At 46.7% G+C, this 25,868-nt stretch overlaps 2 protein-coding genes across 2 annotated transcripts in view; one reads left to right on the forward strand and one right to left on the reverse strand.

The window, feature by feature from the left end:
• ANLN (anillin, actin binding protein) overlaps positions 1–25,868 on the reverse strand; it is a 495,425-nt gene that overhangs the window by 292,590 nt on the left and 176,967 nt on the right. The gene's annotated exons all lie outside the window — the stretch shown is intronic.
• The window catches only part of HERPUD2 (HERPUD family member 2), a 21,212-nt gene continuing 20,112 nt past the window's right edge, over positions 24,769–25,868 (forward strand). The window contains exon 1 of the mRNA XM_083407096.1: positions 24,769–25,615. Coding sequence (XP_083263222.1) covers positions 25,466–25,615 — 150 coding nt within the window. The 5' untranslated portion in view covers positions 24,769–25,465. The remainder of the gene's footprint in view (positions 25,616–25,868) is intronic.

Below are 25,868 nucleotides of genomic sequence, written 5' to 3' on the forward strand. Positions count from 1 at the left end.
TAGTCAAGTTCAAGTAAATATTAGGTGCTTCCTTCATTCTTACCAGAAATATTTAATCACCTAATTCTTACTTGTCAAAGGTACACACACTTTTAAAAACAGAATTACAGTGGTACCTCGAGTTACAGATGCTTCAGGTTACATATGCTTCAGGTTACAGACTCCGCTAACCCAGAAATTGTGCTTCAGGTTAAGAACTTTGCTTCAGGATGAGAACTGAAATCGTGCTCTGGCGGTGCAGCAGCAGCAGGAGGCCCCGTTAGCTAAAGTGGTGCTTCAGGTTAAGAACAGTTTCAGGTTAAGAACAGACCTCCGGAATGAATTAAGTACAGTGGTGCATCGCAAGACGAAATTAATTCGTTCTGCGAGTTTTTTCGTCTTGTGATTTTTTCGTCTTGCGAAGCACGGTTTCCCATAGGAAATGCATTGACAGTTTCCCATAGGAATACGCATTGACGAATGCCCAAGACGTTTTTGTCTTGCGAAGCAAGCCCATAGGGAAATTCGTCTTGCGAAGCAACTAAAAAAACAAAAAACTCTTTCGTCTTGCGAGTTTTTCGTCTTGCGAGGCATTCGTCTTGTGAGGTACCACTGTACTTAAACCGAGGTATCACTGTATATGGTTAGGCAGGTTTTTAGAAAATAAATACAGTAACTTAAATGTGGTCCACATGCCAATCAAGTCAGCTGTGTGGATGCTGTAGGGTTTAGTCTGTAGGGTTTTGTTCCCAACGCCTATTCATTTTAATCACAGAGGAAACAGGATGGCGAAATCAGTAGCATGAGGCCATCAGATGATGTTCTAACTGTATACATTCTTACAAAGCTAGCCTAGCAAGCAGCTAGCCGGGTTAAGGTTTCAGACTCCTTATTTTCTTTGTATACATTTGATTTGGACAAGAGATCAAATTTCACACTGGTACATTTTTCTCATATGAGCTACTCCAAGAGCCTGGTTTAAAATTAGCCCCGCCACACTTTACTGATGTGGCGTAGCTAGCAGAAACAATTATTTATTTAGGAATTTCTTTCCTTGATTTAGCAATTCCAAATTCACAAGAAGCTCCAGGGACTGCAACAGTGGCATGACAGCCAACATGTCTTTCTGTTATTAAAAACATTGGTTGACCTTTAAAAACTGGTCACGAGCAAGCCCACTAATGAGAGCAGGCCCAATCGAAAACACAACCTTGCAGAATGGGAAAAAGCTGGAATTATCTACTGCTAGAATTACTCTGGAGTGAATATGTCAAATATTCTGCACAGCTGTTTTATATATAATTGACAGAGAAGCGGAAGTACATCGTTTCTCTTTTATTTCCCTCTTTTTCTTCTTTCTCAAATTTCTTTTCTCTTTTCTGGATTGGGTTTTCTTTACGATTGCCAGTTTTCTTCTTTGATTAGTCTGGATTTTATTGTACAATATGTTGAAAACTGTTAATAAAACTGATTTTCTTTTAAGAAAAAGGCTGACCAGCGAGGGCCCTAGGTGAGAGACAGGCAATCGTCGGTCTCCCAGGGTGAGACGATGGAAGGAGAAAGGACTCAGGTGAGAGCTGGGAGGAGCTAATGTCCTTTGTGGTTGCTAAGGACTAAGGATTACTTTTAACTTCATACTTGAAGTATACTCAGATTTGAGTGTTGATTTCATGCTCTTTATTTCAGCTCATGGTAAACAGTGAGTGAGTGCTTCCCCCCCCCCCAAACCTCTAGCTATATATACATCATTTACACAATGGGTCCCGTGTGATTGGCTGATTCAACTCCCCTCCTGGAGCCTGATTGGGCGGCTCCTGCAGGCCAATCAGGTTGCTGATTCACTTCCTCCTCGAGCCGGATTGGGTGGCTCCTGCAGACCAATCAGGTTGCTGCCTTCTAGGATCCTGCCTGACTATTGTTCTAGGATCCAAGCTCAGTACATAACAATACCTTACTTATTCAATTTGCATTTTATATAGTATGAAAAAAAATCTTTATAGATATATATAAGAGAATAAACCAAATCCATCTAAATTAAGGCAATAATCTTACATGCACTTACTTAAAAATACAGTGGTACCTCGAGTTAAGAACTTAATTTGTTATTGAGGTCCGTTCTTAACCTGAAACTGTTCTTAACCTGAGGTACCACTTTAGCTAATGGGACCTCTTGCCGCCGCATGATTTCTGTTCTCATCCTGAAGCAAAGTTCTTAACCCGAGGTACTATTTCTGGGTTAGCAGAGTCTGTAACCTGAAGCATCTGTAACCTGAAGCGTCTGTAAGCCGAGGTACCACAGTATTTACCATTAAGTTCAGTGGGGCTTCTGAATCTATAGAATCAGTTGCAGCATGTCATCTTTAAAGCCTTGCAGACTTCCCACATGATGCTTTGCATACTTTGGTTCAAGCTATACATACTGTTTGTCAAATGTTTCCACACACACATGGGCTTAACCTGGCTGCTTTATTTTAGATGGAAAACTATTGTGCACTCCTGATCTCTAACATTCTCCTGGTCCAGATAGGGGCCATAAACAGATTTTCTGCTGAAAATGGCTTTTTCCTGACTTTTAATATTATTACCCAAAAAGTGCAGCAGATTTTGGATCAAGGCCCTCTGACTGCTTTTTCTCCTAAGGCACCCAGATGTATAATGTGTGTTTAAATATATGATGTCTCATGTAGCTTCGCCCTTAAAGGCTAATTGAATTCCCATAGGGCTACCGCCTTCGGTGGGTTGGAGCCAGTGATACTACAGCTGTATCAACAATTTAACCACTGTGCTTAAAACCAAACTTGACTGAAATCAAACGGAAAGAAAGAGTCACAAAATGGCAAGAATGTGGCTAAAATGTAGGTTCTGGCATTTGTTGATGCTTGTCACTTGAAAATTAAAAACTGGATGAGCACATTAGGGAAGTATGCACAGGAGTATAGCATCTAGATCAAGGGAAGTAATAGTGCCACTGTATTCTGCTCTGGTCAGACCTCACCTGGAGTACTGTGTCCAGTTCTGGGCACCACAGTTCAAGAAGGACACTGACAAACTGGAACGTGTCCAGAGGAGGGCAACCAAAATGGTCAAAGGCCTGGAAACGATGCCTTATGAGGAACGGCCAAGGGAGCTGGGCATGTTTAGCCTGGAGAAGAGGAGGTTAAGGGGTGATATGATAGCCATGTTCAAATATATAAAAGGATGTCATATAGAGGAGGGAGAAAGGTTGTTTTCTGCTGCTCCAGAGAAGCGGACACGGAGCAATGGATCCAAACTACAAGAAAGAAGATTCCACCTAAACATTAGGAAGAACTTCCTGACAGTAAGAGCTGCTCGACAGTGGAATTTGCTGCCACTGTGTTTGGAGTTTGGTGGAGTCTCCTTTGGAGGTCTTTAAGCAGAGGCTTGACAACCATATGTCAGGAGTGCTCTGATGGTGTTTCCTGCTTGACAGGGGGTTGGACTCGATGGCCCTTGTGGTCTCTTCCAACTCTATGATTCTATGACCCAAAAGCTTTACCAAATGATTTTTTTTTTTTTAAAAAAAGAGAAATAACGTGTAGACACAGAAACACTTTCCCTCATTGTGGCATTATCCACACGTAGCTGCCCCTGCTCACCATCGTGGTGAGAAAGGGGAGAGCTAGACTGGCCTTTAGCGAAGACACCCAGTGCCCTGATTTCTGTGCACAGGAAAAGCATGTTTCCATGCACTCGACGAGTAGCAAATGCATATTCATGGTAAGGGGGTGGGGGGAAAGATTCTGTGTGCTTTAGTGCCAGATCTGGCAATGTGAAATGCTGCTCCTCTCTGGACATGCCATGGGGACAGTGGCGTAGCGTGGGTTGTCAGCACCCGGGGCAAGGCAAGTAATTTGCGCTCTCTAACCCGTGGATTTGCGCCCCCTAACCCTAACCCCCAGATGTTGCACCCGGTGCGGCCGCCCCCCTGCACCCCCCACGCTACGCCACTGCATGGGGATCCAACAAGCGACAGTGATGATGACTTGTGGCATTTGCTTTGTGTTTGTACGTTGACTAAATAATGAGATTCTTCTGGGCTCTAATGAGGATATTTATGGCTTCCTTTAAATTCCTCTTGTCTTTTTTCCCCAGAGACTGGAGAGATAAGCTTCTCCGGAATGACCCTTGGAAAATGTCCGACTCTTTCCCAAAAAGGACTGAGGGCTACGCAGGGTTTGAATTTCTCCCCCAAAGCTTCCTAGAAATGCTGTGTGTGTCACAAATTATATTCATTTTCTTGTCTCTGCCCTGAGCGCAAGGCAGACCTTCGTCAAGAGTGAACTATCTATTGCCTATTTTTTTTTATATAAAAAGCATGTTTAGCTTTAAAAAGAACCCTTTTAGTATCTCTAGATAATACTTTAGAGAGTAATCCTATACATCTACTCAGAAGTAAGCCCCAGTGAGTTAAATGTGACCTACTCCCAAGTTAGTGCATTCAGTACAGGCACACACACCTATTTACACAGGGTTACATTACGAGGTACCACGCACGCCAGTGAAAACATGTATACAGTGGTTCCTTGGTTTAAGAACAGTCCGGTTTAAGAACGATTTGGTTTACAAACTCCGCAAAACCGGAAATAGTGTCCCAGTTTGCAAACTTTACCTCAGTCTAAGAACGGAATCTGAACGGTGGAAGGGCACCAGCGGTGGGAGGCCTCATTAGGGAAAGCGTGCCTCGGTTTAAGAACAGTTTCGGTTTAAGAACGTACTTCCAGAACGGATTAAGTTAGTAAACCGAGGTACCACTGTATTTCGGACACCATTGAAAAAGCCTGCAAACACCCAGTTTTGCCCCCATTCCACGCTTTTTGTGATGCTTTTGTGATGTTTTCAGGTCATTTCCAGATTCCACGCGATGCACGTATGCATGATAACGCACATATTGAGTATATGGAATATGCATAAATTGGGGGGTTGCCTGTACTGTATTAGGATTGCTTTATTTATTTAAATTTATGAGCCGTCTTTTGGGACAGCAATCCCATCCATTCTGGGACATGGACGCAAATATGCATCTTCACCTGCTTTCTTGGTCTACTAGCTACCTGGTAGCAGCACAACAGCTCGGCTCTACTATCTTGGGAATGGGCACAGTCCATCATTCCTGTCCACTTGTTGCTCCTGATGTCCAGCAGTATTTAACTAATCTCCTTTTCGGGACTGCTAAGATTTCTTAGGACTTCATATTTGGACCCAGGCCCTAAACAAAAGTTCAATACTAACAGAGTTCACCGTTCCCGCACTCGCAGATCCTCAAACGATCAGGTACTTGTGCAAATCCTTCCTTGCTCATCCATTTTGGCGGCTCCTCTCTCTTCAAGCTTTGCTAAGCGAAAGATGGAGCACGAAACATCTCACGTTGCTCAAGGAAAATAGGGGGTGGGATCATAATCAAAACAGAACGTTTAAATCAAGTGTGCATAAGAACCAAGAGTAAGTCCCTTTTTATTTATTTAGAGAATTAGCTTCTTGGGTGCAGAATTTGCTGTCTTAAAGCATTGGAATCCAGATCCACATACCACAGGGTGTGCAGCACATCTTCATTTGAAGTTGGCTCATAAAAGTCAGGTCTTATCTCAAACCAGCAAATATGCCATTAATCCTTATCCCCGTAGATTCTCTCTCTCCCAGAGTGCATCTTTGTGGGGTGTGATTTGCAACCAGTACCCTTAAAAGGTCATTCATTTGGAGCAGAGAGGTAAAGTTGACATTATTTCCTTGTAGGATAAGGTGTGATGTCAAGAATCCCCGGCTATTGTTGATTCTTTTCATGGGGGGGAAATGCCTTGGGGAACACAATTGGGTTGGGTTGATTCCCAGCTATCTGTTTCTATGTCTACTCTAGAGTTGGTCATGTAACAGTTGCATCTGAATGGCAAGGCTTCCATAGCCCTGTGCCCAGAAACCACAAAGCACAAAACTTTGCAGGGACCATCAATTAACTTATTGGCAATGTTTACAAAATCCCTGTTAACGCAGCTGCATCTTTATCTGCCCCTTACTATGGTAGCACATGCACAAGTAATCCAGATCTGTCTTCTCACTTGTCCTTTATTTTTGGCGATATGAAAGAGGCTCCCCTACCTGGTACAGGCCCTTATCCTCTCAGGTTCATAAGAAGATCTTGTGTGTTTCCAGAATGTAGAGAAAGACCCATACAGGGAAGAATATGCTGTTTCTCTTCTGCTGGCTGGACTTCCAGTGGCGTAGCGTGGGTTGTCAGCACCCGGGGCAAGGCAAGTAATTTGCGCCCCCTAACCCGGGGCAAGGCAAGTAATTTGCGCCCCCCCCCCCCCCCGCTGCACTGTCCCTCCCCCAGATAGTCCCTCGCTCTCTCTCCGCACCGCACCGCACGCCTGGCACCCTCCCCTCCACAGTGGGCGGCGACCCGGCGGCTCGGATCGGATTCGCACAGCCAGCACTGCAGTGAGAGAGAGCGAGTGAGCCAGGTAGGGGCAGAGAGCTGCGAGTGCGAGCGCCCCCCCAGATGTTGCACCCGGTGCGGCCGGCCCCCCCTGCACCCGCCACGCTACGCCACTGTGGACTTCAGTTGCAAGACCCATGTAAAATGCATCCTTAATTATATTGATTTCAGTCTACTGGCTAAAAAACTAGAGTTTAAACTTCCCACTGCTCTGGGTGACAGTATGAGAAAATAGAGAAATCAGACAGGTGAGTGCAATGCTTTTTTCACACTCCATGCTTTTAAATCAAGGTTTTTTGTTTTGTGTTCCAATGCTGGACATTTTTTGGATAACTGACACATTTCACTATTCTCTTATCACTGACATTGTCAAGCCAGTGTATAATTTGGCCAAGAAAAAAATATCCCCTTGGAATGTCCCCCCCCCCTTTTTATTTTGTACTGTTAATGAAAGCTGTTTTTCAGCTTCTATAGTATCCCTTTTGCAATCAGCATGCTGCACAGTGACAACAAAATACTGTTATAAAAGCCCGGTGCCTGCCCCTCTCTTTGCCAAGCAGTGGCAAGAGCACATGGCGCCACAGGCACCCACACACATGCTCTGTGTCCCTTTGGAGAATGGAAGACACAGAGGAGACTGTCGTGCTTTAAGAAATATGGTTTACTCACCTATTTACACCTTCAGTCTGCATGGAGGGGGTTCAGATCTTACGGTGTGGTCATTCCAAGCGGAAGCAGCATAAGCTGCCTGCAGTCAGCACACTCCAAAGATGGATCTCTCCCTTTCCTCCTCTTCCTTCTTCCCAGAAACCTCTTGCCCTCCCCCCAGAGAAGTTACTCTAGCAACTTTCCAAACCTCCAGCCCCAGGTCACACCTGGGGCAATAAGTTTTCTTGTCAGTGGCTCTCTGTTGTTCCCTTAATGGCCCTAGCTTGGCCAGGCTACCCAAGACTTCCTTTGCAGTTTATATTTCTCCCTTCATGCCACAAATAGCCGAAATCCTAGCATTTATTAATTTTAAGGTAAAGGTAAAGGACCCCTGACCGCTAAGTCCAGTCGCAAATGGCTCTGGGGTTGTGGCGCTCATCTCGCTTTACTGGCCGAGGGAGCCGATGTTTGTCCACAGACAGTTTTTCCGGGTCATGTGGCCAGCATGACTAAGCCGCTTCTGGCGAAACTGGAGCAGCGCACGGAAACGCCGTTTACCTTCCCGCGGGAGCGGTACCTATTTATCTACTTGCACTTTGACATGCTTTCGAACTGCTAGGTTGGCAGGAGCAGGGACCGAGCAACTGGAGCTCACCCCGTCACGGGGATTCGAACCACCAACCTTTCGATCGGCAAGCCCAAGGCTCAGTGGTTTACACCACAGCGCTACCCACATCCCTTTATTAATTTTACCCACATGTATAATAATACATCATAGAGAGCTTTAGTTCCCCTTCCCCACCCCTTTAGTTGGGGGAAGCTCGTATTCCTGCAATAGGGCCAAACAGAAGTATATGGCTTCGTAGCCACAATGATCTTTACCTACAAATTGTTGGAGAAATTCCACGCTAGTCATACCTGAGATGTTTGAGGTTACTGAGATGCTGATCCATAGTACAAGGGATGCGGGTGGTGATGTGGTCTAAACCACAGAGCCTCTTGGCCTTGCAGATCAGAAGGTTGGCAGTTTGAATTCCTGCGATGGAGTGGGCTTCCGTTGCTCTGTCCCAGCTCCTGCCAGCCTAGCAGTTCAAAAGCACATCAAAGTGCAAGTAGATAAATAGGTACCACTCCGGTGGGAAGGTAAATGGCGTTTCCGTGGGCTGCTCTGGTTTGCCAGAAGCGGCTTAGTCCTGCTGGCCACATGACCCAGAAGCTGTACACCGGCTCTCTCGGCCAATAAAGCGAGATGAGCGTCGCAACCCAGTGCAATTAGACAAACAGGTACCACTTTGACGGGAGGGTACAATAAATGACATTTCCATGTGCTCTGGTTTTGGTCATGTTGCACCAGAAGCGGTTCAGTCATGCTGGCCACGTGCCCCAGAAAGCTGTCTGTGGACAAACGCTGGCTCCCTTGGCCTGAAAAGCGAGATGAGCACCGCAACTACATAGTCGCCTTTGACTGGACTTAACAGTCCAGGGGTCCTTTAAATTTTTACCTTGATCCATAGTCTTCAACTGCTCCCCAAATGCCAGGACTATCACAAAAACCTGCAGGTCATCAGTTTCTCACTTTGTCACATAAATTACACTTCACCCTATGCACACTTTATCCTACTAGGTGCATTCTTGTACATATTACTTGGACGGAAAACTTCGTTGCAAAATTCAGAAAAGAGAGAATTTCAATGGACGACTGTGTTTTGGTGTATTCATTGTTTTGGAAAGTGCGTTCTCTAGGCTCAACCCCATGGACCTGGGAGCAGGCCTCATTCAATGCAATAGGATTTCCTTCTGAATATACATTGTTAGGCTTGTACAGCGCCTCTATTTTTTCTTCTCCTTGCTTCTCATTAATGGGAACAGTATCTGCTGAGCTGCAGGGATGCAAACTGCTAACATGCCAGCCATCTCTCCACACCCTTATTAATTTATTTACAGTGCTTAGATTTCAACATACATAATACACAGGCATGCCTATCCCAGGCTTCAGGCATCTGACAAATAATTAAAAATCCAGTCCAACAAAACCACTAATAGCCTCTATAAATCACCTTGTCAGGTTCAGTTCTCCTGTCCCCTCCTAGTTGCTAAATATTACCCGGCTTTGATAGTTAGACAGGGCTCCTTTTCAGGTGGGAATGTTGAAAACTGTTCTCTGCAACTCCTAGATGTTTGGTTCTAATGTTTGGAACTGTAGTCCAATAGCAAAACAGTGTAAAATATAGAAAACCCAGATAATGCTTCATTCTCTCTTTGCTCTTAGTAACTCGAACCACTCTCTGTATATTCTTGACTCCACACACTACAACAAATACTGTTATTAAGGAATAATTAACAGCTGATCAGATGTCAGTTTGTGCTCCTTGGGTTGGTGGCTGTGGAATCCCCTACATGATTTTATACACATATAATGATTTTAACCAGTTGCCATTGTCTGATTTATTGAATCCACGCTTATCTGATTCTTACGTTGTTTTTATTGTGTTGTTTCTTATGTTATTGTTATATTTATCGTCAACTTTTTACTATGTATTTTATTTTACTTTTTTGGCTATCTTGGCTATGGGGGTATAAACTAAAATGAATTATATATAGTACTTTGCTGGTGGGTGTTAATACAGTCATACCTCATGTTACAGACGCTTCGGGTTACGTGTTTTCGTGTTACGGACCACGGGAAACCCAGAAATACCGGAACGAGTTACTTCCGGGATTCGCCACGCATGCATGCGTGGAAGCGCTAAATCACGCTTTGTGCCTGTGCAGAAGCACAAAATTGCACCGGTGCCTGCGCCGACGTGGCGCTTCATGATGCGAAGGCTGCGGGTTGTGGGCGTGCCTCCATCACAGATTACGTCCGCAACCTGAGGTTCCACTGTATATCACTTCCCCAATCTTTGGATACACTTTCTTTGATTCAGTGTGGCTCTGTTAGAATAGCAATAGGTATGCAATTGTTATGGGTAAGGTAAAGGTAAAGAGACCCCTGATCATTAGGTCCAGTTGTGACCAACTCTGGGGTTGCGGCGCTCATCTCGCTTTATTGGCCGAAGGAGCCGGCATACAGCTTCCGGGTCACGTGGCCAGCATGACTAAGCCGCTTCTGGCGAACCAGAGCAGCGCACGGAAACGCCGTTTACCTTCCCGCCGGAGCGGTACCTATTTTATCTACTTGCACTTTTGACGTGCTTTCGAACTGCTAGGTTGGCAGGAGCAGGGACTGAGCAACGGGAGCTCACCCCGTCACGGGGATTCGAACCGCCGACCTTCTGATCGGCAAGTCCTAGACTCTGTGGTTTAACCCACAGTGCCACCCGCGCCCCTTATTGTTATGGGTGGTTTAGGTCAAATCCAAACTAAGACTGCAATCCTAAATCCACATGTCTCCTGGGAATAAGGTCCACTGAATTTGACAGGGCTTACTTCTGAGTATAAATAATTAGGATTGCAGGCTAAATTAGTTGCACCTAGATCCCACTGAAAGCAATACAACTTAAGCAGTGGGGGGAGGGAGGTGTCTGTGCTCACCGTAAAGTTGTTAAGCTCCCCACATGACCTAGAACTCTGATCAAGGGGAAGGTGGGGATGGACAGAGGGGCCTGAAGTAGGGAAACTAACTCCTGAATAGGGCTGTAGCAACTGAGCCAAGAGCAAGCTTTGCATCAGAGAGATGACTTGAACACAGATCTCTCCAGTCTTAGACTGATGCTCTAACCAGTGGCGTAGCGTGGGTTGTCAGCACCCGGGGCAAGGCAAGTAATTTGCGCCCCCTAACCTGGGGCAAGGCAAGTAATTTGCGCCCCCCCCCCGCCCGTTGCACTGTCCCTCCCCCAGATAGTCCCTCGCTCTCTCTCCGCACCGCACCGCACGCCTGGCACCCTCCCCTCCACAGTGGGCGGCGACCCGGCGGCTCGGATCGGATTTGCACAGCCAGCACTGCAGTGAGAGAGAGTGAGTGAGCCAGGTAGGGGCAGAGAGCTGTGAGTGCAAGGGCCCCCCCCCCGATGTTGCGCCCGGTGTGGCCGCCCCCCTGCACCCCCCACGCTACGCCACTGGCTCTAACCACTACACTGCACTGGCTTAGAAGTCTCCTTCTGCCAACCAAATTCTATGCCATCACTGTTATCTATATTTGCAGCCTTATAGGAGCAATCATGACTTGGATTCTTCCCCTGGTCTGTCATCTACTTACTGTATTAATTACAGCATGGCTGATTTTGTCTGAATTGCTGTTTTGCCCTTAGGAGGTGAAAGCACAGGCGTACTTCTGCTTTTAATTTTAGGGTGTAATAAATTCTTAAAAAGCTGGTTACAAGACACTTTCATGGTTTACAATATTCCATCCAATTAGCCATGTTGAGAGTAGCAATTTCCTTTAAAAAGAATGATAAAACTGATGCCGAAAACAAGAATGTGATGGCTGAAGCTGCCATATATATTTTTATTTCTTTAAAAGGCAACCACTTTGAAGAGAAAATAAATTCAGCTCAGAAAGATGCCCAGCAATGGATTCTCTAACATGTGCTTCTACATATATTACAGAGAAAATTATGATAGTTCTCTCAACACAAGATTGGCTTTTTAAAAAAATGCTGGCCTGTCCTTGTTTGTTTGCAAGTGTAGATGTTCTAAATCAGTTTTCTGATTATATTAAGGGGATATTTGCTTTTCTGGATCTGATGTTTTTATTTTTCTCTTCTCCCTTCTTGTGTAACACTGAACTCCTTTTGTTCTCTTCCTTCTCAGCTTAATGCATATTTCATTCTCCCTTTTTTGAATTCTCTCTGCCTTTGTTCAGCTGGATTGAAAATGCTGATGGTGGTTAGTCTTTTTTAAAAAATGTGTATAGTTTGTGCTGTTTGGGGGGGGGGGGGAAAGAGAGACCAAAGAGAGACCAAAGAAGAGACCAAGTAAAGTTGGACAGAATATGGTTATAAAATAAAACAGGGGGGAACAGAACAGAAAAATAGCCAAAGTAATTAACACATAGGTAAAGGTAAAGGGACCCCTGACCATTAGGTCCAGTCATGACCGACTCTAGGGTTGCGGCTCTCATCTGGCCGAGGGAGCCGGCATACAGCTTCCAGGTCATGTGACCAGCATGACTAAGCCGCTTCTGGTGAACCAGAGCAGCGCAAGGAAACACCATTTTACCTTCCCGCCGGAGTGATACCTATTTATCTACTTGCACTTTGATGTGCTTTTGAACTGCTAGGTGGGCAGGAGCTGGGACCTAGCAACGGGAGCTCACCCCGTCGTGGGGATTTGAACCGCCAACCTTCTGAACAGCAAGTCCTAGGTTTAAGCACAGCGCCACCCGCGTCCCTCAATTAACACATTGTAAGATGCAACAGTAGGAGTTATTGAAAAGGAGCACAGCTGAAGATAAGACACGGAAGACCCATGCTTTGATTAAAGATGGCAAAATCCAAAATCCTCATAAAAAGAAAAGCAATGCATTTGTAGGTTTTACTCAGTAGATGTTGTGATTGTTATATTCAATACCCTGAAACAGACTTCTCTCACACATTCTAGCTGGGTTTTTTTTTTTTTTTTTTTTTAAATGATGTTTATAATACCTGTTTTCCACTACAGTGGTACCTCGGGTTACATACGCTTCAGGTTACATACGCTACAGGTTACAGACTCCGCTATCCCAGAAATAGTACCTCGGGTTAAGAACCTTGCTTCAGGATGAGAACAGAAATCGTGCGGCGGCAGTGGGAGGCCCCATTAGCTAAAGTGGTACCTCAGGTTAAGAACAGTTTCAGGTTTAAGAACGGACCTCCGGAATGAATTAAGTACTTAACCTGAGGTACCACTGTATCAGGAAGAGTAAGGTTGTTTGTATGTTGTGTCTGTGGCCTAGAAATTTAGACACAAGTTTGTGCCCATGATATTGAGTGTCATGGTGTCTGAGAAACCGGAAGGTCCCATCACTCATATCACCTGTAGGCCAAACTGAGACGCATGCTAGGTCAAATTTGGTCTGTGGGTTAGAAGTTTATCACCCCTGCTCTAGCCTCAGAAACCCAGGGTTGGCAGGCTTAGATGTGGGCAGATGCTCTTTGTCCCTTCGTATCTGTTCCTTCCACACAGGAATTACTGTTAGTCTCCCTTTTAGCTTTCTGTTGTTTCCCTGAGCAATTAATCTGTCTGTCTGCCTTCCTTCAGCCACCGATGCCTGTGCAGGACTCAGAAAACCATATATCCTGCAGATGGTCTGCTTTGCCCAAGTTTGTGTACCACAATTCTTAAAGCAGCTGGGTACCAGGTGAGAACGAGACATCCCATTTAAGCAGATTTGCTTAAAGTCGCTTGGAGATTCATGCACACACTGGACAAAACAACTTCATTATGAATTTCTCCATTTTATGAATGCATTAATTCCAGATGATTACTCATGGAGAAACTCCCTAGCAGTGAAAGCAATGGAAAATAGTTGTATGGAAGCGTTGGCCATTCTTCTCACAATGATAAATGAACAACAACCCCAGTTTGTGAACTGTATCATCCTGTTTGTATCCATTCCTCACTTACAGGCTTCTTTAATTTTATTGTTTTGGCTACTTGCCTTTCAAAAAAAGTTGAGTGCAGCACAATCCTACGCATGTTTCCTCTGAAGTATAGCCCGCTGTTCGCAATAAGGCTAATTCACTAGCAAGCATGTCTAGAATTGCAGCCTTTTTCTTCTGTCTGGTAGCTACATACAGATGTCTGCAACGCACACCACCGGAAGAGTTCCTTTGTGAACTAAGTGCATTTTCTGGCAGCTAGCAATTTGTCTTCACTTGTGTTGTTTCACTGGTGAGTTTTCAGTCAACCAGACTCCGAGATCTTATCCTTCCAGCCTCATCTATTTACTGCACACAACCTCATCAGACGGAGGCAAGTTTGAATCGTAAATCTCCTGCTGTAAAAGTGGCGGCTGCTTGCCCACTGTCAATAAAATAAAATACCGTATTTTTCGCTCTATAAGACGCACCAGACCACAAGACGCACCTAGTTTTTGGAGGAGGAAAACAAGAAAAAAAAATATTCTGAATCTCAGAAGCCAGAACAGCAAGAGGGATCGCTGCGCAGTGAAAGCAGCAATCCCTCTTGCTGTTCTGGCTTCTGGGATAGCTGCGCAGCCTGCATTCGCTCCATAAGACGCACACACATTTCCCCTTACTTTTTAGGAGGGAAAAAAAGTGAGTCTTGTAGAGCAAAAAATACGGTAAGTCAGTGACCAGGTTGGTGGCACACTTTGTCTGCTTGTAGGACTGCACTACAACACGGACCCTCTCTCACAGTTTGGGGTTGAGCTTGGGCTTATCTTCAGCTTCTCCTAAGCCTTGAAAGGAGCTAAAGATAAACCCTCTCCACATCTGCCACTTCGATGTCAGCGTGGCAGTTTGAGATAAAGGGCTTGAAGGTCATCTGGCCTGTTGTTCAGCAACGACCATGAAGGATTTCTGTAAAGGAAGGAAACATAAAATCTTGGCATGTTGTGGTTAGACATCCAATGGCAAAGCTGTTGGACCTAGCTCAGAGCTGCCTCCTGCGGAGCAAATGGAACATATCGCCATATTTCAAATGGTGAAAATCCAGACAGAAAAATTGTTGGGCTTTTTCGGGCAAAGAAGTTTTAAGGAAAATTGCCAAAACCGACACAGGTTGCCATATGTCCGGATTTCCTTGTACATTTTTAAAAGCTATTTCCACCTGGGCGTTGCTTCTGACTGTAGTATTCTGGATATGGCTGGGAAATTTGGACCCATAGCAATCCTAACATAGCTGGGAGGGGGGCTATCTGTATTTTTTGCCCCGGGTGAAGCCTCCAGAAGGGCGCATTGAGGCTCCCAGCATATTCTGATGAAGGGGTGAGCTTTGTTCCACATGTTAAATTTCTGAAATAAATTTCTGAAATACAAGGCAGGGTGGGGGGCAAGCTTGTGGGGAGCTGCTTCCCCACCCTTCTCAATTATCATGCAGTTAACTATGTTCAGAACTGGGGTTTCTGGGCTACACTGATATAAAACTGCTTGTTTCTAGAGACTTAGGATTTGTAGCTCTCAGAGGGACAGGGCCCAGTGCTGCCAGGCTGCAGCTCTGCAGATGGCCACCTTCACCCAGCCAAAGCTGCAGGGAACTGGAAGCAACAGCCTGAAAACCTTTCCCTGGTTTGCTCCTTCTTAGGGGTGGGATGAGGAGAGGTAGCGAAGAGGGGGAAAAGGAAGGAAGGAAGGAAGGAAGGAAGGAAGGAAGGGAGGGAGGGAGGGCTTTCTCCAGGCAAGCCAGCAATATCTTCCCTGTAGAAGCCGCAGTGTGTGTGAGAGTGAGAGATGTTGTGCGGATGCCTGATGATCGTCTTCCAAAGCAACTACTCTATTCCGAACTTAAAAATGGAAAGCATAATGCTGGTGGTCAGCAAAAGAGGTTTAAAGACTGTCTCAAGGCAAATCTAAAAAAATGTAGTATAAACACTGACAACTGGGAAACACTGGCCTGCGAGCACTCCAGTTGGAGAACAGCCTTTACCAAAGGTGTCATGGGCTTTGAAGACACTCGAACTCAGGACGCAAGGGGGAAAAGTGCTAAGAGGAAGGCACACTTGGCAAATCCACACCGTGACCAACTCCCACCTGGGAACCAATGTCCCCACTGTGGAAGGACGTGTGGATCCAGAATTGGCCTCCACAGTCACTTACAGACTCATTGTTAAAAGCATGTTTATGGAAGACAATCTTACTCAGCTACGAGTGATCGCCAAAGAATAAGAAGAAGAAAGAGAGAGAGAGAGAAGAACAGTTTACATTGAAATATGGGACCATCCTGTATTGTAGAGGGTGCGTGGTGACCCTATGGGGCAGGCAGGAAGAATATCTCCATGTGTCGAAGGACTGGATGGGATCAGGTCTCATACTTGAATTCTATGCATTTTTTTCCAGAAAAAAGAGGTGCCAGACCTCACCATGAACTTCTTTCCACTTGTTCTCTTAGAATGGCAATGGCACCCACCTGGGAGGTGCCAGAGCTGTGCTCCTGTGAGCTCCAGCTGAAGAAGAAGAAAAGCCTTGCATGTAATCCATACAAATTATTTAGTCAAGGAGCATCCAAGGTTGTCATCTATCTTGGCATATCATTTACTAAATGGAGGCAGCGAAAGGATATTAACTCAAGGGTAATAGGCAGAAATGTGCTTGTGATCATTAAAGTGGGGCACACTGTGTAAACAAATGTCACAGCCAGACTTGTTACAGTGCAGGAACAATTTGGTCTCGAGTGAACGAAACGGGAGAAAAATGATGATAGGAAGCCCTTACAGGGCTCTGGGGAAGGGTGAGAAAGCAGAACAGGAAATGTTTGTGCAGATAAAGGAAGCCTGCGAAAGCAGCCAGGGCAGGGATTTCAGGAATTTCAGTCTGCTTGTCATCAAGTGGAATGGCAATTAAGAAACCTTAAGAATCAAGACCTACTACTTTCTTTACTGCACGGTCCAAAAGTAGGCATAGCTTGAAACGCGAAACTTACGAGGTTCCGCATTTGCCTCTCAAACACTTCAAAATAGCTCAGCTCTGAAATAGACGGTTTGTTGACCTTTTGGGTCATACGCCATGGCTGATCTGTTTTCTCAGGCTTTGTGGAAATAGCTGAGGGGGCTGGTTTGCTCTAAGAGGATGAGAGATTTCAGGGCTAACTTGGTTGTTTCTCAGCTAGAGGGAAAGGGATGGGGACAAGAAAGATTAGTTGTGGGACTGGAGTACTGTTTTATTTATGGCAAGGTGCCCTAGAGTACTTTATATTATGGGGTGGCAGAAATGTCGTAAATACATTGTATTTATTTTCCAGCAACAAATTAGGGAACATTAGTTTCTCTTTTTGTCCATCTCTGACAATGAGCATCCCAGTGGGTGGCCCTTTTTTCAATTTGCTCTCAGAAACTCTATTCTGTAGATACTTAGCCATTTTCTCTTTGCCGCTTGCTTCCCGATAACGCGTGCAAAAGCGAATCATTTCCCAAGATAAAAAAATGGTTTCCGGAGCAATCTTTGTCTGTCATGTAAGAACAGTGCTAATTTCTGTCCTTGGGAGTCTTGAACTGAATTAAGCAAGCGTTGATTGTGTCAAGATGGCAAGGATGCAGATACTTTTCATAAGTGGTATGGCAGAAGCAATTAATGTACGCTTTTAATTGCTTTTCTGTCTAGTTCTGCAGGGACTTCTCTAACCCAAAACCTGTGCTTTTGTACCTACAGCTGCATGCAGAAACAGTGAAAACACAGGGCGTGTGTGTGTGTGTGTATTTTTTCTTTTTCTCTTTTGGCAATCATAGAATTCTCTTTCAGATATACGGGGCTCATCCTTAAGCTGGAGGATTTGAAAATGCCCGTGTCTCTATTTTTTATCCTTCCATGGGACATCCACATGATATCCTGTCATGGACTGGCAGGGCCTTCTTAAGCATGGCCCCCCCACTTCCCCAGAGCTTTCTTAGGGAGGACAGCGCAGCCGGTGGGGCTGGAGGAGGCGGGCAGTGGCTGGAGGGTGGCTCCTCCGGCAGGGAAGAAGAGGAGGCTGGACGTGGCTCCCGGCTCAGCTGGCCGCTTCGTGCCGCGGTGTCCACGGCAGACGGAGGCTCTGGGCGTGGCACTGCTTCGGCATGGCATGGTGAAGGTGGGCGAGGGCAGCAAGCTGATGCTGGGAGGCACTGCGTCTAGCCTCTGCCTCTTCCCTGGTGCCCTCCAGAACTTGGGGCCCCAGCGCCCCATGCACTAGCCTCTATGGGTAAGATGCCCCTGTGGACTGGTTGGACCCAGAGGAATGGTGGGAGAAACCAGCAGGGAGTATTAGTGGGACAGCAGTGAGCAGGCAGAGGGAGAAGGCAGAGCAGACTAGGGAGAGGCGGTGTCAGAAGCTGAGGAGGTAACAGGCTTTAGTGAGCTGGGAGAGTCTGTGACAGAGAGAAGTCCAGAATCAGAGGCAGAAGATGAAGCAGGAGAAGAAGGAGAATGGGATGAGGAAGGCCAAGACATGAGTCACAGGTGATGAGTTCTCGTCTCCCACATCCAGAAGAGGCATGAAAAGCCCTGGAGAGGAGGGAACTTGGACAGCTGTGAGGAGGTAAGGACCTTTAGCCTCGGCAACTCTTTTTCATGGAGGTAGACAATCAGGAATGAGCTGCTCTGCTCGTTAGGCCTGACACTCAAGCAAGTAGGTAGGTGGAGATCATGTTTTTGCTCATAAAGAGTTAACTCCATCTTTGAACTGTGTTCAAACTCCATCTTTGAACAGGCTCTTGTGACACATCCCTTGCATCCTGAACTTTCCTGATTTGCAGATAATCCAATGAGGGAAGAAAGGCCAATATGTGTGGGTGGCCTTTTTATCATGTGCGGTGATATTTCATGCTTTCTTTTTTAGTCCCATTTGTTGTTTTCCAGCACTAAGTTGCTTGCTAAATATGTACCAGGAGGAAAGTCCCCATTTTCCTGCTTGACTACTGTTTACACTTCTCTTAAATGTTTGACAACAAATTCTTCTTGTCTTAGCCAAGGCCTGTTGCACGGAAATTGCTATTACATGGAGCCCAGCTCTGGAGCAGACAAAAAAAACATTCCCCTACATTCTTCTACAGCTTGGTAGCTATTTCTTTAAGCAAGGGGTGCAGAGCCCCATGCAGTTGATGGGCTGGATCCAAAAGGTTTGAGGATAACTCAAAAGGATTTTGACAGGAAGGAATTGCACCCTGGCTTCTGAATATTGAAGGGAAAACCAAACAATATAAACCGGGGTTGCCACATTTCAAAATGTAAAAACCAGGACACCCCGAAAATTGTTCCTGAGCTTTTGAAAGACAAAAATACCCAAAAAGTGATTTTTCAATTGACTTGCCTAAGATTCAGGATAAAGCGCCAGAAGTCAATTCCACCTTTGAAATCCTGGGAATGTCTAGATGCATGGCAGCCCTATGATATGTAATTCAGTGCCCAAGTTTTATGGAGTCACTTTCAATGTCCCCTGCCTGTTTGGTTTTTAGTGGTCCAGGTTTGGCCAGCCAACTCAGTTGAAAGCAATAAACCAGTTTCTGAACTGAAAGGATCCTTAAAAACTGAACCTTATATACAGTGGTGCCTCGCAAGACGAAATTAATTCGTTCTGCGAGTCTCTTCGTCTAGCAGTTTTTTCGTCTTGCGAAGCAACCCTATTAGCGGCTTAGTGGATTAGCGCTATTAGCGGTTTAGCGGCTATTAGAGGCTTAAGGGATTAGCGAATTAGCTGCTAAAAGGCTATTAGCGGTTTAGCGGCTTAGAAAAAGGGGGTGGGGAGCGAAAAAAAAATCTCAAGACTCGCAAGACATTTTTGTCTTGCGAAGCAAGTCCATAGGGAAATTCGTCCTGCGAAGCGCATCAAAAAACGGAAAAACCTTTCGTCTAGCGGGTTTTCCGTCTTGCGAGGCATTCGTCTTGCGGGGTACCACTGTATATGCTTTACAGTGGCGTAGCGTGGGTTGTCAGCACCCGGGGCAAGGCAAGTAATTTGCGCCCCCTAACCCGTGGATTTGCGCCCCCTAACCCTAACCCCCAGATGTTGCGCCCGGTGCGGCTGGCCCCCCCTGCACCCCCCACGTTACGCCACTGATGCTTTATAGCGGTTTGGGACAGCATTAGGCCCATACATTGAAATTGGGTTATACTTACAACCGATCATACCAGGGATGGCGAACTTATCACCCTCCAGCTGGTGTAGGAAAACTGTCTCCTCAGCTCAAGCCAGCGTGGTCAATGGTCAGGAATAATGGAAATTGCGGCCTTCTAGATGTTGCTGGATTCCAAGTCACCCAACATTTCCCTAGGGAATTGTAGTGCAAAATCTGGAGAAACATAGGCATATCATACTATACTGGATCACTCTGTGATCTCGGAGACGTCTCAATAACAAAATGTCTCTGGTCTAATATCCTCTTAACTCAGCCTTCTTGCTTCTTCTGGATGCAAATTCCACTGTCCACTTGATGCGAAAGTGGTAGTGTTTTCCCTCCCTCAAACCATGTAATCTCACTGCATATTCTTTAAAAGGAATTGTTGTTGTTGTTTAGTCGTGTCCGCCTCTTCGGGACCCCCTGGACCAGAGCACGCCAGGCCCTCCTGTCTTCCACTGCCTCCCGCAGTTTGGTCAAACTCATGCTGGTAGCTTCTATAACACTGTCCAACCACCTTGTCTTCTGTCGTCCCCTTCTCCTTGTGCCCTCAGTCTTTCCCAGCATCAGGGTCTTTTCCAGGGAGTCTTCTCTTCTCATGAGGTAGCCAAAGTATTGGAGCCTCAGCTTCACGATCTGTCCTTCCAGTGAGCACTCAGGGCTGATTTCCTTAAGGATGGATACGTTTGATCTTCTTGCAGTCCACGAGACTCTCAAGAGTCTCCTCCAGCACTATAATTCAAAAGCATCAATTCTTTGGCGACCAGCCTTCTTTATGGTCCAGCTCTCACTTCCATACATCACTACTGGGAAAACCACAGCTTTAACTATACGGACCTTTGTTGGTAAGGTGATGTCTTTGCTTTTTAAGATGGAATAAAGGAATAATAGCATTGAATGCTGACTGTAGAGTTATCTCTTTCTCTCTTTGCTTCCTACGTCTAATCCTTTACTGTACAGGTTGCAAACTGTACTATGTTTTAATCAGAGAGTCAACCTGTTTTCCATCCAAAGACATTTTATCATCACGCCAAGTTATCTTTAAAAAAGAAGAAAGGGAGACATGTCTGTTTGTATTTAATACATATGAATGCTGCCCTCGTGGCCTGCCCTTCTAACCACAGCTCTTTATTTATCTACAGACTAGATGGAAAATAAGACAAATTCACATTTTTCTCTGGTCTAACCCTGACAGTCTGCCTCATTCCTGATCTCCGGTGGGACTTCATGTTGAAAGAAGAGAGTCGTTTGGCAGCAAAGCCTATTCAGTGTTAAGTCTATGCACCAACACACATTTTGTTCGTCGATTGCTTGTGCGTTGCTTAGTTTTTTTAACTGACTGAGAAGATGCTCTCTGTTGGGATTTTGAAAGGTGTGTGAACGCATTTGGGGCAAGTTGTCTTTTGGCACAACCCTCCAGTCCTCGTGGCCAACTGCCACAAAGCCTAAAAATGAACAACGAGGCCCTGTGGTTCCTTCAAAGATGAATCCATCATTCTGGCATAGTATCATCTTTCACAGACAAGAGGCCAGGGTGGGGGGAAAGCAGGATGCACTACAATCAGGTGTCACACAACGCCACAAGTCAAATGGCATTCTGGGACTGTGCGTCCTCCTACCTCATTGGGGCAAGACTTGCTGCGAAGGGTTGCTATGATCTGAGCTGTTTGGCTTCCTCTGACATCGGGTGACTTATTGTTTTATTGCTGACCTGCGCCTCAATCCAGCTCCTGACACCCAGCGAGCTTCATGGCTGAGTGGGGACTCGAACCCTGCTCTCCCAGGTCCTAATTCAGCTCAACTCAAACCACTGCACCAGGCTGGCTCCCCCTTGCTAGCTGCCCCCTGCCTTGAAATTCTCCTCCATCAAATTGGCTTTGGCCCGACCAGTGCTTCAGAGATAGAATCACAGAATTGTATAATTGGAAGGGTCCCCAAGGCTCATCTAGTTCAACCCCCCGTTGTCCCGTTCCAGCTTTGGTTCCTGTGTTTCTGCATCCTGCAGTTCCTGACCTCCATTGGACTTGCTCCTGACTGTGGACCCGCCAGTTGGACTGCCACCAGCACCACCGCCGGTGCCCCGGTCCCGGCGTGTCGGTTCTGGACTCTTGCCAGCCACTCCCTGGATCGTGACACCCGACAACACAGGAATTTCAGCTGAAGCATCCATGACAGATGACCTCCAAAGACCTCCAAAGAAGGAGAGTCCACAACCTCCTGTGGGAGACCAATAGCTCTTACTGTCAGAAAGTTTTTCCGTAATCTGACCGGCAGAATCCGAGACCAGGGAGAAGAGTCGGTGGAAGAAGATTGGAAGAAATTTAAAGACTATTTACAGAAATACTGCAAAATTAATGAATGTTAGAATGATGTTGGATTGAAGTTAAGTGGTTTTTAGCAGCAATGTTATAAAGGAATATGTAAAAATGGATTGTTAACAGCTGATAATCTAAAGCTATAATATATTAAGATAAAAGATTAAGATAAAATCAAAGAGGGAAAGGATTTGCTGAATTAACTAATTGAACAAGAAAGGGAGGTGTGAGGAGGTCAGGGAAACAAGCAAATGAAAGATAAGATATGGAAAGATTGATTTGTTTTTAACTGTTTTTACTTTGTATTTTCCTTTTCCTTTTATTCTTTTTCTTATTTTTGTAATATGTTGAAATTTTAATAAATATCTTTCAAAAAAATTTTTTTCCCCGTAATCTCCTTTCTTGTAACTTGAAGCCATTGGTTCAAGTCCCACCCTCCAGAGCAGAAGAAAACAAGCTTCCTCTTTCTCCCCTGTGACAGCCCTTTAGATATTTGAAGATGGCTAACATATCTCCTCTCAGTCTCCTCTAAACACACCCAGCTCCTTCAAGCGTTCCTCACAAGGCTTGGTTTCCAATGGCACCAAGCCTACTCTTTAAGCTGTAGTCCGCACTCTATAAAATCTAATTACTACTTATAATGCTGTGGTCCAGAGAGTAAAAGACCCAAGAGTGGTGGAACAGGGTTCAGGAAGTCAGAGAAACATACTGACATAAAGTCGTAAAACCCACCGCCAGCCCCCCACCCTGGTTTCAACCCAGGCATGGGGAGCATCTGGTGAAATCAGAGTCCCTAGGGTAGCATATATTCACCATCCTGTTCTACATGCAAGCCCTGGTCAGCTTAGTCTGTGCACGTAAACAACATGCAGGGTGGCAAAGAACACACAGGCACAGCAAATATAAGGCCCTGTTTTCCAGAAACTACTGTATTATATTCGGTAACAGAGCAGGGAGAGAGATCTGGTGGGAGACAGATCAGTTCATCTCCATTGCCAGACCTCTGGTTTGGGTGGCTACACATGGATGGATAAAACATTGGCTGCTATTTTTAAGTCGCTGGAAATTCTTTCTTCCCCACATCCTGGCAGCACATATTCGAAGGGTGTTTATTCTTCGACAACACACAGCAACAGCACCATCTAGCGTCCCTCTCCTTGCCTGTGGTGTGCATTTAAAGACCGCACATGCAATTCTCCTTGCCTGGTGTCATCAGACTAAGGCTCAAGTTATTTACTAGGTCGCCTGAATGCTGCTTCTTGTGTGTCATCATGAAGGCACCACACAGGTCACAATTAACTAGACTGTCTTGGGAACAAAACAGGTTCATGAAACCAGCAATCTATGCGCATTTAGACTAGGCAGGTCGCAATATAGCTTTATTGTCTTCCCTTCTCGCAGCAGGAGACAGGCAGGGCCAAGAGGGAGATTGCGCAGGCCTTCTTCCTTGAGCAAGAAATTGAACCTGGGTGCCTCTGGCCCCAAGCCAGCATCCCAGCCTGGGGAATACATTGGCTCAATAGCTGGTCTTAAACTGAGGTAAGCTTGGACTACTGCAATGCAATCTACGTGGGGCTACCTTTGAAGGTGACTGAGAAACTACAACTAGAATGCAGCAGGTAGACTGGTGACTGGGGGCGGCTGCTGAGACCACATAACACCAGTCCTGAAAGACCTACACTGGCTCCCAGTACGTTTCCGAGCACAATTCAAAGTGTTGGTGTTGACCTTTAAAGCCCTAAACAGCCTCGGCCCAGTATACCTGAAGGAGCGTCTCCACCCCCATCGTTCTGCCTGGACACTGAGGTCCAGCGCCAAGGGCCTTCTGGCGGTTCCCTCACTGTGAGAAGCAAAGCTACAGGGAATCAGGCAGAGGGCCTTCTCGGTGGTGGTGCCTGCCCTGTGGAACACCCTCCCACCAGATGTCAAGGAAATAAACAACTATCTGATTTTTAGAAGAAAGCCCTGTATTGGGAAATTTTAAATGTGTGATGTTTTATATTTGTTATGTTCTGTAAGCCACCCAGAGTGGCTGGGGAAACCCAGCCAGATGGGCAGGGTGGAAATAATAAAATTATTAATTAGCCCATCTGTCATGGATGCTTTAGCTGAGATTCCTGCATTGCAGGGGGTTGGACTAGATGACCCTGGGGTCCCTTACAGCTCTATGATTCTATGATAATAATGGTAAACAGAAAATGGAAGCAGCAGATCACAAACAACGTAAGGAGAGCTCTGTTAGGATTCCATGATGGTAATAAGGGGGATACTTTTTGTCCCAGATGGCGGCATTCAGTGATACTGAACCTCTAAACTTGGGAGACTCAGCTCTAACGGCTCCTTGCCACTGACCTTCACCCCTCTTATTTCACGACTATGGCCGATTCTCTTTTAGAGGCATGTCACCGGTTGTTCATCCCCGCATCTGGTGGCAGTGAGTTCCGTGAACGAGTTACGGTTGAGGGAGAGATCAGTACTCCAAGGCAACCTTTCAAAAAGTGTTGGGCACGCGGGGGTGGGGAAACGATCGGGCTGCTTTTGGTTCATTATGCATTTTGTGTTTTTATGTTGTGGCCACCCCGAGACCCGCGGGAATAGGGCAGCATACAAATTTAATAATGATGATAAAGTCAAACCATATAACGCGCGCCCACAAGGCCACCAGAACTGTGCACCACCTCGATATGCAGATATTCTATTTGATCCATAATTTTAAATCCAGACGCGTGTGCCAAGAGAGCTACGCGTGTCTTTTCTCGGTGCCCGCCCCCCGGCCTAGGCGTTTCCCGAAAGCTCTCCCGGAGACGCAGCTCCTTCTTCCCAGCGCCGCGAAGCTTCCCCGGCCGGATTTCTGCCTGCCAGGCCGCCCTGGAAAGGCCACCGCGGAGGGCGCGCCCCAAACAAAGCTTTATTTTGGGGGGGCTGCCTGCCTCCCTCTTGGCCTGTGTGTCCCCCCCATCTCCCCTTCTTCCCCGCCTCCTCGCACACGCTCAGTCTGTTCCGGCCGCCGCCTCGCAGCGCCCCCGCGCAAGGAGGAGCCGCCGCTGCCGCGCCGCGCAAGAGCGCTCTCCCGGCGGCGAGGGGCGGTTGGTGGTTGTTTCCGCGGCCTCCATTTTAGGCGTCGCTGCAAGGCCCCGGGCGGCGGGGAGGGAGGCTCCCCGGGCGACGTGGAGGCCCCGGCGGCGGCGGCAGCGGGCCTTGTTGTGACGCCGCGCTCCCGCGTCTCCCGGCGAGGCTTGGGCCGGGTCTGGGCGGCGACGGAGATGGGCGCACGGGGCCTCTTGGCCGGCACTCGCGCACCGCTCGGGCGCCGCTCTTCCTCCTGAGCCTCGCTTCTCGCCTGCCTGCCTGCCTTCCTCGTCGCCGCCCGGGCCGCTCGCCCCCATGGAGACCCCCGCGGCGGGGCCGCCCCCCGTCACGCTCATCATCAAAGCCCCCAACCAGAAGTACACCGACCAGACCATCCGCTGCTTCCTCGACTGGACCGTGGGCAGGCTCAAGGGACACCTCTCCAAAGTGTACCCCAGCAAGCCGGTGAGACCCCCAACCACCAGACCTCCCCCCCAAAAAAAAACAACAACCCCCACCCCACCCCATGAGCGCAAACAACACTCTTTTTCCCCAGGCGGCTCCGCCTTTCCGTGTCCAAGTTGCCGGCCTTCCGAAATACTGTTTTCCAACCCGGGTGGGGCTGTGCGCCCGAGCTGCGTTTTTACGCAGAGGGAAAAGAGAGCTCCGGTGTCGATTAATGACCGACTCCGGGTGAGAGCGGCTTGGAAATGGAACC

This window comes from Podarcis tiliguerta, assembly GCF_965153285.1.
Source record: "Podarcis tiliguerta genome assembly, chromosome: 12".
Classification (NCBI taxonomy): domain Eukaryota; kingdom Metazoa; phylum Chordata; class Lepidosauria; order Squamata; family Lacertidae; genus Podarcis; species Podarcis tiliguerta.